The 16,671-nt window shown below is 40.1% G+C and overlaps 1 protein-coding gene across 1 annotated transcript in view; it reads left to right on the forward strand.

Moving 5' to 3' along the window:
* The window catches only part of LOC130585714 (protocadherin-11 X-linked-like), a 72,854-nt gene that overhangs the window by 37,597 nt on the left and 18,586 nt on the right, over positions 1-16,671 (forward strand). The window contains exon 2 of the mRNA XM_057386331.1: positions 2,696-3,279. Within this exon, the coding sequence (XP_057242314.1) occupies positions 2,740-3,279 (540 nt within the window). The 5' untranslated portion in view covers positions 2,696-2,739. The remainder of the gene's footprint in view (positions 1-2,695; positions 3,280-16,671) is intronic.

Below are 16,671 nucleotides of genomic sequence, written 5' to 3' on the forward strand. Positions count from 1 at the left end.
AAAACTGGGGTTAAAGGCTTACAATTGAGTTTTAATATAAATTATCTCCTGGTATGAGCTCAGCTTTCAGAACTGATTCAGGAATGTTGTTGATGAACTCTTTAGATTGCTTCATTTATGTACTCAACCTCATATTGCTTTGTGGAAAAAAGAAAAAAATATTTGGAAGATTTATATACCTTAGTATGCAATAATTTTATTTTATAATTTATAAGCAATACTTGCATCAGTATTGTCACAGAAGAACTTGGAGYAGGGACTGGAATTTGGTTTATATTTATGGTTGTTGGTTTGGTTTTTTTCATTTCCTCGCCTCAGAAATTAACTGTAAGTTTAAAATATTACTCTAAAAGCATCAGGATGTGAAGGGGCTTTTACCTCCTTTTTGTTATTTTTTCTTTTAAATTTGTAATAAAGAGGAAGAAGTGGCAAAGCAGTACTTTCTAGTGTGCACAGAACATGCAACCATTCTGATTTTTCTTTTCAGGGTAGCATTTAAATCTCAACTTTTCATTGTAACCTATACATTTTTATTTGTGTTTTCCATAGGAAACAATGCAAATAAATTTATTTCAATCATAGTGGACACAAAGATGTGTTTTTCTGAAATAAGGACTCTGCAGGTTGAACAGACGTGGGCAATTACTTCAGTGGGGTGACAATTGCTGGGGGTGCATTTAAAGAAATAAAGACAGTTAATAAATAAGATGATAACAGTCACACTGATGCACTTGTGCACTGTCACCACAGTTATTCATTAAGCTCACGCTGCTCCCGTGGTGTTACCACTAATGATAATCAGGGTCTGCTGATGATTCCTCATTTGCATATTTAGAATGTCATGTTGTAATGGTTTATAGGAGGCTGTTTGTCCTGCAGTGCTGCTTCCCTCTGGCCACCTGGTTTGGGTGTTGTGTCACTGAGTCCCTAAAATCCTCTGATGAATCAGAGAATTCCCAAAATGATGCAGGCCCTGCAGCCCTGGTGCCACACCAGCTGCCCATCCCATTCCCCCCCTTGCCACCAGTCCCCTCCAGGTTAATTGAATTTCTCAGTCAGCARTGCCTTTTTCCACAAATGGATACTTGCAGCATTGGGTTTTTATTTCACATTGCTTCTTTTGTATAATCATAAAGCCAGAAAATGCCAAACAGTTAAATCCTGCCGAGGTGCAGGATCCACCTTGCAGAGCTGGAATGTTCTTTACCTGTTACTTGCTTCCAGTCCAAAGCAGTCTGCAGTGTTTAAATGGAATAGCAATATTAATTGTTCCTAATCTGTTTCAGTGCAAAATCAAACCTTTTAGTTTAAATTACCCTGGAAGTGGCAGTGCTGAAAGGCAGTAACTAAGGGGTGAAGGCAATTACTGGCTTCAGTAATTTCTTCAAGCGCTGCAACTTGATCTGCAGGAGTAAATCAATCTATGCTATGACAGGGAGAATAAAATGAGAAGAGACAGGGAACAAAATTACACTTTTGCCTGCACAATGAAAAGAATGTAGATGTGTTCGTGCAGGTATATTTGAAACAGACGCTCAGCTGATGGGAGCTGAGATTTCATTTAGGAGAAAAATCACTTTACATGGAACTCGTGAACATTTGCCTTACAGAAATGCTCTCCTAGAAAATCCTGAATTCTGGAATGGCAGAATTATGTAAAGATTAGGCAAAACAGCACATTCCAYACATGGAGTTCAAGAGTGTGGTTTATCTCTTAGAAATGTTTGGCTGAAGGCTGTAGGCAGCTACACAGATATCTGTGTGTGCCTGTAAGCCCTCCCATCCCACTCCCATCTTTCTTGAGCTTGTTAACAGTCTGGAGAGGGAATACATTATTATTACTATGCAGAAACCAGCTTGAAAAGTACAGAATTTTCCTCTGTGCTGAAAGAACAAATTTGTATCTTCTTTTTAAGGGTATTGGTATTCCAGAGTACTAAGAACAGACATTACCAAATTTAAAATTATATGAAACTTSTCGCAGTTCACTAGACAGATTTCCCCACATTGTTGGCTGAAGTTCACCAGACTCCACTTAGATAATAACATTTTCTTGCCAGTTTAAGTTCCTGGATTAAAAATACCCAGATTTCCTTGCCATTGTTAACAAACATTACATAACTTTGTCAGTGCAAAACTTGGGGGAGAATTAAGACAAGTGTTCTTCTATTCCCWTATTTAAGCAGGAGGTATAAAAAGATCTGGTTCTCAGCAGATGGTTGCTTGCAAACTTCTTGCCTACTTTTTTCTTAGGAAACAAAAAGAAAATTGAGGACAATGTGGAAGAGAGATCAAAGGATCTTCCCACATAGCAAAGGAAACTCTAATGCTGCAAATAGGGATTTCTGTACTTATTTCTTCATTCAATATGATCCGGCCTTAAAATTCTTACCTCAGTGTTTAGTTAGTAGCTAATAGTTTTAAGAGAAGAAGTTGTRCAAGGACTTGTGTACATATTTAGGAAGGATTAAGTCAGATGTGACTTTACCAACAGTTAATAGTTTTAAGCAAAAAGTTGTGCAAGGAATTTTATCCATATTTAGAAAGGATTAAATAAGATGTGATTTCACTAATAAGGTTTTCAGATGGCTCATGTTGTCTTGTTTTAGGAAATGCACTCCTTTAGTGTCTCTATCCTTTAGGAACACTGTATTCTGTGACTTTTAAAGGATTTTTTTTTTTTCCCTTTTCCCAGCTCCTCCTGGTGTTCTGCACGAATACTCATTAGCCATTCTGGAGATGGACTTGCTGTCTGGAACCTACCTCTTGGCAGTCTTGTTGGCCTGCATCGTGTTCCAATCTGGCGCGCAGGAGAAGAATTACACCGTGCGGGAAGAACTGCCCGAAAATGTCCTCATCGGCAACCTGCTCAAGGATCTCAACCTGACGCTGGACCCCGACGTGCCCCTGTCCTCCCCRCTGCAGTTCAAGCTGGTCTACAAGACCGGGGACGTGCCCTTGGTGAGGGTGGAGGAGAACACGGGCGAGATTTTCACGGCCGCCAACCGCATCGACCGCGAGAAGCTGTGCGCCGGCATCTCCAGCGAGAGCCGCTGCTTCTACGAGGTGGAGGTGGCTGTGCTGCCCGACGAGGTGTTCAGGCTGGTCAAGATCAGGTTCCTGATAGAGGATATAAATGACAACGCCCCCCTGTTCCCCTCGACGGTCATCAACATCTCCATCCCCGAGAACACGGCCATCAATTCCCGCTATTCTGTCCCGTCRGCCATCGACCCCGACATCGGTGTCAACGGTATCCAGCATTATGAGCTGCTCAAGGTGGGTTCCTTTCGTTCCTCTCTGTTGCTGTCTGTGTTGCTGTCCTCCCACAGACATTTCCAGTCCTCAGCACCCTGTTAGGAGCCCAAAGCTGTGTCCTGCAGTTGTGGCTCAGTGCKGGTCTGTGCTGAAATGTGGATCTGTAGCCCCAAATGCCTCCCGGTGCATCGTTCCTGCCCTCTGTGGGTGCTGTTTGTGTGCCTGTGTGTGATGAAATATCCCTGTCTTCATGAGCTCCCTGCCAGCACTCACAGTGTTTGTACCCTTTGGCTGACAGTCCTGGACCTTTACAAACCTTTACAAACCTTTACAAACCCCTACAAACCTTTACAAACCTTTACAAACCTTTACAAAGTCCTTACTGCTGCTGCTGAGACAGTGCCCGGTGCAGCAGTGTTCAGGGCTGCGTTTGTGTCTTCCATTTTTATGGAGACATCCTTTTTCTGTGCCTCTCTTGCACTGTGGTTGAACCTGAGCAGTAGAACTTCCTCCAGGAGTTGATATGACGCTCCTCTGTGCATTGATGAGCTCTTCCAGAATGAAAAAATCCATTTGTCAAAGCAGCTTTGTAACTTTGCAGAAGYCAGTCCAAGATATTCACGAATGCAAAGAGAGCAGAGCCAAGGACCTTGTAAGAGCAGGTATTTCACATTSTCACTGCTTTGATTCTTTCCAGCAAGTTACAAGGGAACTGCAATTAGGGAGCAGAAGAATAACATCAACATGTAATGTTTATATAAGCAAGAGTGGGTGATTGCTAAATAAATAGTCACTTTTGTTTGAGTTTACTGAAATAAACTTTAGGACAGGAAAGAAACTGACCCTAAAAGTGTGGAGGGTAGCTGAAAGTGCCCTCTCTTCCTTTGATTTGGAAAAGGGAACTATTTTGTGGTTTGGCTGCTCAGCAGCCAGTCAGACCCTCATTCCTGCCAGAAGAATATAGATTATATAGGCCAATATGTGAGTGTCTGGATAGCTGATACTCACTGATACCAGTGCTTGCTAGCAATTTAATAAAAATGAAACTCTGCCTTATTTTAGCACTTTCAAATTGCTCGGAACCTGAAGTAGCTGTGGCACTGTGGAGTGACAAAGACTTAAAAATCTCTTTCAGGAAACTGCATCCCACTGGGCATTTCTGGCCAKCTATCAAAAAAGCCTAAAAAAAAMCCCACACATKTCTGTCTGCTCTCAGTGCAGCCAAGGAACTTAAAATTTTTCTTTCCAAGAACTTACTCTAATGTTTGAAGTCTTTGTAGTAAGCTGTTTAAAACTTTTCCTGGGTTGTAGGAGAGCAGGTATATCTACGTGTGTGGGTTTTGTTTGGGTTTTTTTTTTTTTTGATAGCTAAGGAGAAGCATCCGGTAGGACAGTCTGCTCTATTTGGCATATTAAACAAGATTTTGGGGAATGAATAACATCATATTAAATAAATAACAGTAGGAGTAGGAGATAATGAAAAAGCCAGGGTTACACACAAAATGGGGCAAAATAATACCCAGTCTGAATAGAGAAATGTGAGTTATAAGAGAGAAAAGTGCTGTTATTGTAGGAAAACTGCAGAAAACAGCAAAATCAGGAGGCCCTGGGCTTGAGTGAGCAACAGTCCAGATTCCCACAATAGSAGTCTTGTTTGTGAGTTTATTTTTGGGCTGTTCATTCAGAGAATGGAGCAGATCAGCAGAGTGGTCACGTTTTGTGTCACACGAGTGGGAGCTGATCTGAAACCCAACCCATTGCTCCCCCYGCCTGGAGATGCAGGACAAGGTGAGATGCTCTTCCTGGGAGGTTTTGCACCAAGAARTGTGCAAATAACTTCCAAATATCAAATTATTTAATTTTTAATTATGGAAAAAATAAATTGAAAAGGACCAGTTACCTGTTTAAGTGTCCCACATAATGGAAAGAAAAGTGCTGAGGTTGAGCACACACTGGTGTGGACTGGAGGTTCTGAAATCTTGTGCTACATGTACTGCAAAGAAAACAGGTTGTGAAATCACAGCCCTGAAGGCAGATCCTCTGACAGAATTAATTGCATTTTTCTCTTGAATGCCTGTTGGTTTCAGGTGTTTTTTGAGTTATGGATCCACTGCCTTTAAATGAGCCAGCCATTTCACATAACTCAGAAAGGATCTGTAAAAATAAAAAAAAAAAAGGAGTTCACGGCAGCCAGACACCATTTGGAACAATATGTCCAGATTTTATTCTCTTGGAAATTTTCAGAATGTTAGTATCAAAATAATCAAAAAAATTAACCAGGATTTGCTTATTGCCTGGTGGAGCCAGGCCTATTCTGCCTTAATAAAGGTAGAGACTTAGTGTACAATGAATTCTAAAAAGGAGTAAACTTCACTGTGAGCTCAGCTCAGTTGTTTGTAGGTTTTTAACACATTTTCAGCAGCTCTGTATCTCCTTGGGAAGGTAACAGCCTGGTGTCACAACATTTCCTCACTTTGCTTCACTTACCTTACTGCCCCTCTCAAAGGGTGTGGAAAGGGTTGCATGTAATTCTTGTATTGGGTTCCTTTTGCAAACTGGATAAGAAATGATAAAGTCTTTAAACTAAATGGCATAATTTCATGGTTTTTTTCTGGTGGTTTTTGTTTGGTTGTTTTTTTGGGTTTTGGTTTGTTTGTTTGTTTGTTTGTTTGTTTGTTTTTTTTTAATATCATGACTCTTACTAAAGCCCCTTAAAACAGTAGAAAAAAAAATTGTAAAAAATACATTCTTGCATTTTGGATTCAGCGTTCCACAGAACCTTTGTAAAGCAGGATTTAATTTATTTAAACCAAGACAACACTTTAATTACCACACAGAGTAGTGCTGCAGCATTTTTTTTCCTGCCTGCATTTCATCAAGGTGTGCCTGAATAGAAAATAACTTCTTTATATATCATTGATTCATGGTACTGCAGCTTCAAAACTTTCTGTGCCTCTATGATTTTCTCTKCCCTCTTTGAAATCCATAAACTCTGAAAGGCTATGGTTTTACTGTTAATAGAGCAGACAGTCATGCTGATCACCTTGCTGCCACCCAAAGCTGCTGTGTGTGCCATTATAAAAGATTTTCTCTGCTGAGATGCCCCAAGGTGACCATAGAGAGAGTGACATTAAGTTTTTTACATGATAAACACTGTTTACTGTGAGCAGGGGGAGGASGGACAGCTTAGGTATTATTTAACACTAGAGAAAAAATTCATTTAGAATGAGAAATGGCTCTAAATTGGRCATAACACTGATGGTAGGAGCTGGGAGAAGGCACAGCTAAGGAGAGAAATAAATGGCCAGATGGAAACCCAACCGTTTTTGTCTCAGCTGAGRTAACTACTGCAAATATAAACGGGAAATGATAGGGGAAAAGAGCTGGGCAATCRTAAATAGAAGTAGTATGTGAAAACAGTAGGGTGCAAGAGTACATTTTAAATTGAAACCYTAATAAACAGTGGTTTCTGATTGGGGATGGATGCACAAATACTAATGTTGTGGTTTAACCCGTGGGCAGCCCAGCCTGCAGGGCTTTGTTCTCCTCCTCAGGGCAGTCCCATTGTTTGCAGGCTGATGTAAAATGYTCATTGTGCCAGGCAATGCCACCAGGGTGTATAAATTCCTTCATGCTGGTGTTGATTACACTGTTCCTTACCCTCGTGTTTGAGTTCAAGGCAAGCYAGTGTTCAGTATAACCTGATTAATACACTTAATATTTATAGGTGTCACAGGCCTCTGCCTTGACTACAAAGATTTTAGTGTGAAGCGTTTCTTTTTTCTCTTTAATGTTAAAAAGGTGAGCTGGTTCAGAACAGGTATTGAACAGAATTCCAGCTCAAGTGCTGTAAAGGAGAGCCACACATGCTTCCAAAGGATTCATACAAATGCATCCTATAAATTATTTTTTTTTACTGATTGCTTAGCATTTCTTGTCAGCCAGGTGTACCACATGCACTAGAAGTTGCAGAGGTGCAGCAGGAGCAGAGCATTTCCTTGTGTGAGCTGATCCTGTGTGCTAATACTTTATTCCTTTAATCTGATACAGTTTGGGGGCAAATCAGATTGGTGTTGCTGTTCCAGTTTCATGACTCTTACCTGTTGCAGTAATTTTGCTGTATTTACCCATCAGCTGGTGCATTCCTTCCAGGATAATAGAATGATCTCTTTGTAGCTGTCAGTTCACACCTCTGTGATCTGACAAAATAAATTCCTGCTCCGTCTCACAACACGTCAGTCTCGCCTCTGATGGGGAGAGTCACATCCTKCTGTGTAGATCATCTTTGGGATGGYTTTCARTAGAAGATATCCCCTTCTTCTTTATCAATTCATTGCCTGTGGAGGATGGAAATCACGGTTCTTCATCATGTTTCAAGCATCATATTTCATGTTTGCAACTGGTTATTTCTGAGCCTCTCAGTAGTTTGGGGTCAAGTAACTCATACCACTGTCAAATCAGGAATGGAAGAGGTGTTTTATGTAAAAAGAAATWGAGGAAGAATGATAGAATGAGACCAGATTATTAGTTAAATGAGTATCAGGAAATCACATGAATGGATGAAATCTTTGCTGATATTTGTATCGTGATGATGATAGTCACACCATAAATAGGGATACAAATTTGAAAGTGGAGGGTGTAAGGGTCAGTTTTGTTCTGACGCTGCTCCAGCACCACCTGTGGGGTCCAGGAGACAGAGAAAAGGAAGATTGAGTGGTGARTGTCTGTGTCAGCTCAGTGCACAGTGACAGAGTTGGATTTTATCACAGATATTCAGCAGATCACCATCACTGCCCCAAACATGAGCTGCTCAAACCCCTCTTTCCTGCCCTTTTTCCTGCTCTCGTTCCTTCCAGTGGGAGCTGTTTCCTTTTACTCTCCAGCCCTGTCCCTTAGCTTGTCACCCTGGAATTAATGTGGATTAAACTGCTGYGGATGGTTCAGTGCTGGCCCCAGCAGCGTGAGGGGACAGTGAAGTGGTGTTTTGGCCCTTGAAGTAGGTCACAGGAAGCCTGGGGTGGTTGTTACCAACATCTGCATTCTGTGAAAAAGCTGCCACCACCGAGCTGCTTTTGTCCATGTAAACAGATGTTTATTGGTATTGTCAGGTCCTACTGGATATTGCTGTTAAACACTGATACCACTTAGGAATTTCAACTTAATTTTTCTTAATTTTCCTACAAATCAAAAATCATTTGTAAGTTTATGGCAACCCTCTAACAGCAAAATGCACTTGCTGATTTATTTTTATTTTATTAGCAACACTTGCTAGTAATTGTGTAAGGGAACTAAGGCTGAATTATGGACAATGGCTATTCAAAATTGCAAGAATTTTCATTTTACAGACTTATATACTCAGGAAAATACATGATTCAGATAGGAGATTTCATGATTTCCTCATAAGACCAAGAACTCTCCAGTATTTCTTTCCTCTCATTGGAGAAAGCCAAGTTGCTCAGTGATATTTCAAGATTAATTACCACCAAAACAGAATTACACTCATACTGATGTTACATGTAACAATAATACTTAGGTTCTTAAAACTGAGAAATTATGTTAAACCAGATCCCTTTTTCTGTTTTGATTAAAGTTAACACATCTTCAGTTTTTTCACATGGATGGTTCCCCTGCTTGCTTTTCAACCTGAGATGTGTTTAATTACCATCTGAAGTTTTTACATCCCTGTGTGTATTAAGTACTTTTTCATTATTGTATGCTTTCAGTGAAAATCTACCTTCTTACAAATCCTGCRCCCCATTCACCCATTTTTCTTGCTATCCAAAATGTCAAAGCAGGGCTTTTTTTACAGAAGGTTTTGTAGTAGAATAAAAATATTGCTCGGTAGTGATTTGTCTGCAGAGATCTGGACAGACAAGTGGTCATCTGTGAACATTGCTTTGRAAAAGTCACCGGGTCTGAGCTTTAAAAGGGAAAAAGAGCTGATCTGCATTCCTGCAGCTGTGACTGGGTGTCTCTGAGGAGATAAAACTCTGCTTCTGACTGGTGGTAGTGAGTCAAGAGTCAAGGTAATTGCCTGCTGTTGGTTGATACAAGGCTCCTTTAGGGTGGTTTATGGCATTATTGCTGTAAAACTGTCAGGTCCCGTTATCCTGACGCCCCTTTGGGCATTGAGCGAGGACTGCAGCACAAAGTCTGGCTTGCAGGCACAGCCAGTTCAGYGAGTTAGGCTGAGGCACAACTCGGTGTATCTCTCTTCATTGGAGGCTCTGATTTTCACACTAGCTGTCAGGAAACAATAATATATAAGTTAGCATGTCTCAGAGTGGAAGGGATGATAGACTCCAGCTGGAAGGCACAGATCTGTCACCGGGAGAGCTCCACTTCATCCGTCTCAGCYGAGCGTTGCCCTCCGCCCGTGTCCGCACCCATCACTTTGCTGGGGATGCTTTCCGAGCACAAAGGGCTCAGGATTTGTTTGCAGCAGGGAGAAAGGAAGGTTTCCCCCCAAAAAATCCAGAAAAAAATGGTTTAATTTATAAGGAAATGTGAATTCCGTGATCTATAGCGCTCTTGATGGATGGCCGCGTGAAAAACGCTAAAATAAATGAAATTATYGAACTTCTAAATGCAATCACACTTTGGTTTGCATGGATGCATGGTGCTGGAGCAGCAAACACGCAGTGCCTTGGGAAGTTACAAAAGATAACAGAAATGCACTCAGAACAGATCCTGTTGCACCCAAAATCTTTCCTGCTGCCTCCAAAGCTGCCATATCTTAAAGGTGTCATGTTTTTGTGCATCACAAATGTACAAAGAAAGAGGTGGGATTTTTCAAATGCTGTAAGAGTTTATTTACTGCCATTCTGCTGGGGCATTGTTTTTATATAAACAGTGGCTCTCTTTGGCCTTTATTTTATCTTTGAGGAATGACACAAGTATCTGAATTTCAGACMATTTATTTATAGATTATGTTGGTGTGTCTGCATGATACACTGGTCAACACCAATATATCCAAGAGGATTTTAACTTTTTTTGGTACTTTTTGCCATTAAAAAGTTTGTCACTAAACTCAAGTCTTATTAAGTAAGAACTTTATTACCAAAATCAGCAATAACTGTCACCATCCAGGCATGAAGCAYATTGCATTTAAAGACCATTATTTTTTCAACCAAATTAAAAGCAATTACTGCAAGTTCTACAAGGATATTAACCAACGGTTACTGCATGTAATGTAAAAGTTCTTTGGATCCGTTGTAATTCTTGTTTCAGGATAATTTTGAAGGATTGTTTTTTCTGCTTCCTTTGCTCATTGTAATGGGTGCATCAGTGCATGTCTTGTATTTTGGATGGCTGTCATGAGAAACCTTGAATTTGGTTTCCAGCAGATCCTACTGCTTTTCTGATAATTTAAAACTCCAAGTTATTAAGGCATAGCTGTCTTTTTTTCACATGTATTTATGAGGTTATTAAAAAGTATTTGCTATTTTCAAAATGTTGAGTAAAGAGAGAAACAAAGATTAATGTTAACTGCAAAAGGTTTTTCTTTTGTCCAGCTCACTTTTCCTTCTTTAGGGAGGGAYGAAGATTTGAGAGTTCCAATTTTTAGGAAATGTTTTGTAAATAGGAGGAGTAGCTTCAGTTTGTCATAAAACACACAATTAAAAGATTAAAGTAGCTTTTGTGATAATAATATGTTCTAAATTTTAATTTTACCTTTAGCTTTCTAATATTGGATTTTAACAATAAAGATTTAAATATCCTAGCTCGTTTACCCCAAAATACATTGTACATAATACTTCCCTTTCTTTCCAGAGGAAAGAGCTGTCAAAGAATATATTTAAATCAAGTGTCAGCCACGGTTCATGGYGCTTGACTGCATTAGTGTAGTTATTTTTATTCCTGAAAGAAAGGTGTATTGCAAAATAATTTATATTCTCTAACCCAGAAACATAATTGGTCTGAACACTTAAGTCCYGTAGAGCTTTTGAAGCTGGGACATGTTGCAAAGACTATTTCAGACAATTCTGAAGAAACAAAAAGAAACATTGGGAAAAGAAACGAATTCTGAGTCATCAGCTGTCAGTATTGAAATACATTTTTCTCTCATTGTGCTGTAATTGCTGGCTCTATTAATGTGATGTATTCTTGCTTTGGTTATTGCTGATGTTCCAAAGTCGAATAATTGTAGTTTTTTCTCTGCTTTTTCAAGCAAATTGACGTTTTCTGGTTGCCTTTTTCTTTTTTTTCTTTTTCTTTTGAGTCAGGATATTCCTCTGTGCTTTTCAGAATGGGATATTATATGGCTTTTTCACTGGGAGAAYACATTTTCCTCGTAATTTTAACCCCAGCCGTATAATTTTTATCCTCATTTCCATTAGGGGTTTTCAACATAATCTGTTGCAGTAGGTTTAAAGGTATAAACAAAGGAGTAACTTCTGTTTTGTTCCTCATCCTGTTTCCCATCTATTATCAAAAATAGTATTCTGGCACTTATAAATGAGCTTTTTTGTGTGAATTGGCCTTTGTTTGGAAAGCCAAGAAGTGTTGTGGATACCATAATTTAAATGTCAGTTATAAAAACAGACCCTRAAAGATTGATAGAACTTTCCAGTATTGCACCCCTTTTGTTGTTTTACATAAATGAGGTAATCATCCATGATGAATATCCAAGATGCTTGTACAATGCCAGAACTTGAGTGAGCTCCTTGAACTTTCCAGATTAGCTGCTTCTCTGTAAGATTCTACATTAATGTTTATTTTTGAATTCTCAGCTAGTCCAGGAGTTGTCCCTCCCTGGTAAAAACCTGTCATTTCAATGATTTAAACTTTCAATTGGCAGCRAAGTTCAGTGTCTAAGTGGACCCTTGGCAAAGCTGGAGAGAAAAACCTGTTAGTGTGTGTTTTAGTATCTGTTTTGATATCTGCTTCTGGTATTTTTATTATTTGGGGTTTGAAGTGCATTATGTTAAGATGTGATGACCTTTGCTGGGCATCTCAATTAATCATCTCAACTGGACTTTTCCCTTTTCAGTCTTTGCTTGTCCCTGTTTTCCAAGTTTGCAGCTTCCTCTCAAGGGGGAGAGGAAGGGCAGACACTGATCTTTGCTCTCTGTGACAAAAACAGAACCCAGGGGACAGCTGGAGTTGGGCCAGGGAGGGTCAGGTTGGATTTTAGGGAAAGGTTTTCCTKTCCCCAAAGGGTGCTGGGCACTGCCCAGGCTCCCCATGGAATGGGCACAGCCCCTGGGTGATTCACATCCTTCCATTATTGATTAACTCTAATAACAAATTCACAATTTTCTGATGTTGGAGTGAATGATTCAGGGTTCCATCTGGCTGAAAATCTCTGTCCCAGGCTTGAAACCTTCCACAGTCAGTGGTGTGTCTGTGCCTGTCRAAATCCTGCCTCAACCTCCAGGGGACCTGAAGAAACAGTAAAACCATCAGACTCCTCATCACTCCTGTAATATTCAGATAAYACTGAAAGAGTTCCTCCAAACAGAGTGAATCTAATTTGAATATTGTTTTAAAGTTCAACTACACATTTGTCACAGCRCAGCATATGCTCCAGGCTACTGAGTTTCACAGGCAAGGTAGCAAAGAAAATTCCTTTTTGTTACTCATTGCCTCTCACAAAGACTTAAACAATTATGCACAGTGGATTTTTTTTTCCCTTTTATTTCATTTTTCTTTGTGTATTTGCTGGTGGAACAGGTGTATCCATCAGGAWGGGTTTCAGCAGTTTATATTATGCTGATCAGGAGCTTCTGACATGATTTGCATTTGAAATATTGAGCATCACTGTAAATCAGGAGACAGCAGGGCTGAGTTCTACCTGGATATGGGAGCCCTGGAAGCTTTGCCATGAGTGTCACCCTGGAATGATGGGCTGGCTTTTCCTGCTGGGCAGCTGTTGGAACTAATCAGATTGTGCCTAAGAGCATCGTAAGGAGAAACTTTAATAATGCTTAGCCCTCTTGGAAGCTCTGTGGCTTCAGCTGTCATACTCACTTTCACTAATTTAGTTTAGGTTTGCTGCTTTGGTGGAAGCCGTAACGCCGGGTTTCCAAACAGATTTCACTTAATTTTACATTTCACAATGGGTGCTTCCCCATATATCCACAGTAGGCCTCTTCTTATGTTGCCAGTAAAGTTAATTGAGTGTGGAAACAGAGTTTTGACTCTGTAGGTAGAATGCATAAAAAATTGAGTTTTATAGTGTCACCTTAGGATCTGAGGATWGTGCTGTGCGTTGTGAATTCACCCAACAACAGAAACCCATCTTATTGCAGCGCTGCAGATTTCAGTGAGCAAATTGACTCAGTCCTGTCTTGGAGAGCTCTTGTTTTGTCTTCTTTCAGTGTCTGTGAACCTGATGACTGATGACAGATGTAGCATTTGGTAGAACATCCTAGGCATGTTGTAAAAATAGTAACATGCCCAGCTAAATTTCTGAAATCAGAATCAACTGTTCCTTTAKCTCGCTGCCTCATTAACATAATAAACTGAATTATTGCTCATAGCTTAATACCCTAATATGCAAGAATCCTAACAATATGTTAAACCCTTTAAGATAAAGAAGTAGAAAATAATCGACTGGACAAATCAAGGTAATGACTRAGTCTCTGTGTCTTAAGTTGAAAATTGTGTAAGAATTTGTTTAAGTTAAATTGTTCGAGCTGTGCTTTATTTTCCATGTGGGCTGTGCTTTGTCTTCCATGCTAATGGCAATTTTTTTCCAGATAATGCACATAAGCTAATAAGTTTTTGCTGGATTTTTAGGATGAGATATTTTAATGGTTTCGCTTTGGTAGACGCGGTTGTTTACATCACGTCTGTAGAACACAGAGTCTAAACTTCACATTGAATTATTCTGAGTGGGTTCCCATCCCCAGAGGGAGCTTCCTCCACCCCTGTTCCTGAAGCTGCAGGTGGCTGAGAGATGCTGTCTGTGCTGGGATGTGTCCAGAGCACGATGAGCTCTCTGGGCACTGTGCTGGTTCTTTACCCGGGGTCACGAGCAGAGCAGAGCGCTTCTGAGCAGTCTGGGGAAGGTTTTCAGTTCTTGTTTGCCACCCTGACACCTTCCTGCCTGAAATCGTGTCAGCTGCCCCCAAAGATGTTTGTGTTTTTTTGGCCTCAGGTCTGATTTCTGTTGTGTGTGTGCATGTTGAGAGGTTTTATTGCACCACAAACAATATGGGAGCTGCTATTTGGGAGCATCTGTTTTAGGACAGTGATTGAATTTACCTGGGGAAAGCACTTTGTGGGGATGCAGACCTGGGAAAGCTTGGTTTTCTGCTTTGATTTCGGTTATGTTTGAGTGGTTACAGGGCAGAAATGGCTTTGTTTAATTTGCCTTTTCTGGAATAGCAGAGTTTGTGAAAGGTGAGTCACGTTTCTGAGTAACCCCTGAGCTGTTTGATCTATTCTGGCACATCCCTTCCTTTGGGGGTACACCCCATCACTCACTGCCCTCCTGACATCAACCMCTCTCACATATTTCCCATGAATTGTGGGAGGGTTTGTCTCAGTTTGCATTTTATTGGAGGATTCCTGTGAGACTGATCCAGATCTCTGCAACAGGAGGTGGATATTGTATTTATCTTCCAAAGCTGGTGTTCTTCACACTTCAATATTGGCTTCTTGTGTTATATGGCTTTATGGTTTTGTTTCTATTATTTTATTTCCTTTTGGAGGAAAAATCCCTGCTCATCAGCCCTAATTTTTAGTGTATATTCATGACTGAACTGCTATTAAAGAATATAAACAGTGAACAAAAACTGACCAGAAAAGCTGGAATGGAATGATGAGTGTTTGGTGTTTCCCAACATGCTAAACCCTGCTATTCTAAATATTCTGAAATTTATTTTCCTTCTTGCAAATCAGTTATATCAATTCCATCTCGGATTTTAACTGAGAGATAGCACAAGTGTGTTCAATTAGAGTAAAATTGGAGTTTTATTTTTTGTTTGTAGGAAGGACTATATCCTTGAGWAGAACTCTATATTGAAGCATCTCTCAAATACACTTTAAAGATTTTTGATCCCAAACTCACAGGGAAACATTTTCTCAGAATACAACTCATTAACTGGAAAGTCAGGACAATTTATTTGCTGGAACTTTCAATACACGCAGGTGGCATGAGATTTCTTTCCAAATTGACTTTCAGACTCGAGTTGCTGCCTTACAGTAAAGAAATATTTCTTATTTTTTATCTTGCTCTTGTTCCAGTGATTCAGATAAATAGAAATCAGTAACACTGGAGCAGGAAGAAGTCGAGTTCTCTTCCTGAGAAATCCAGCACCAGAAAATACATTTTTGGTTTATCCCCCATGCTCCTTGATCAGCATGGTGAAAAGACTTTTATTTACTGGGTTTCAGGATTCAGTGTCTCTGGAACTATTTTTAGTAGCATTACACTGTATGTCTTCTCAGGCCCTGTCTCCCATTTATGACTCTGAAATTGCAATATTATTTATTATCTCCCTGTGTGCAGTGAAGTGGCATCCTGCACTCGCATACGTCACCTACTTTTACAGTTTAATATGGGAGCCTCGCTGTTATTTTCCGAGAGTAATAAAAAAAGGATAAGTTTTCATTCCTTGAAAAAGTACAGCTTTATTTCTTTCAAAAGCAGGACTGATCCTGTGGCAGTTGAATGTCACACATACACACACTCTTCCTTATTTTGATTTTTACAAAACCCTGCAGAGTGGAGGCCTTGAGAGAGGATTATGATCAGGTCATTCCAGCAGAGTTGGGACAGGTCTGGAATTCCTAAAGCCTGCTTCTGGAAGCTGGGRGAGATCTGTTCTGAGTAGAGGATATAAACTCTTTCCTATCAGAGTTATTTTCCCCATCCCGTTATATTTTTGCCTGCATGAATTGTGAATTTTCTGTATCCAGGCCGTGGATTTTTTAATCAGCATTGATAAAGCAGTGATAATGCTCATTAAAGCACTGTCCCTGCACAGGAAAGGATGTCCTCGTGTTTCTGGGAGTCAGGTGGGTTCTGTGTGTGTGTGTGAGATGTTTCTGCTGTTCAGATCAAAGTTTGGTCAGCATTTTTTCCTAAAAGTGTGAGCATGAATGGAAGATTCATGATTTTGCTCCCGGCTGAACTTTGGCTTTGGAAGGGTCTCAGGTCAGAGAAGACAATCGTGCTAAACAACTTCTTGGAAAAGCTGCAGCATCAGAGGTTAAAATGTGCATTTTCATAATGAAGATGCTGTGTGTTTATAGATCTCATACACCCTGAATTTGTGTGTGCACATGGCTAGAACAGGGAATTATAATAACTGCACATTGATTTGATGAGTGTTGATCTGCAAATGTTTGTGCTCCTTTTTAACCAATCACAGGGATTTCAGTCAGTTTTATATTTTGTTATCCCATTTACCACGAGCCAGATCCACACAAATTAATTCCACAGAATGAGCCAGGCTGGAA

This window comes from Malurus melanocephalus, unplaced genomic scaffold (assembly GCF_030028575.1).
Source record: "Malurus melanocephalus ecotype Western Australia unplaced genomic scaffold, MMel_1.1 scaffold_954, whole genome shotgun sequence".
NCBI classification, from domain to species: Eukaryota; Metazoa; Chordata; class Aves; order Passeriformes; family Maluridae; genus Malurus; species Malurus melanocephalus.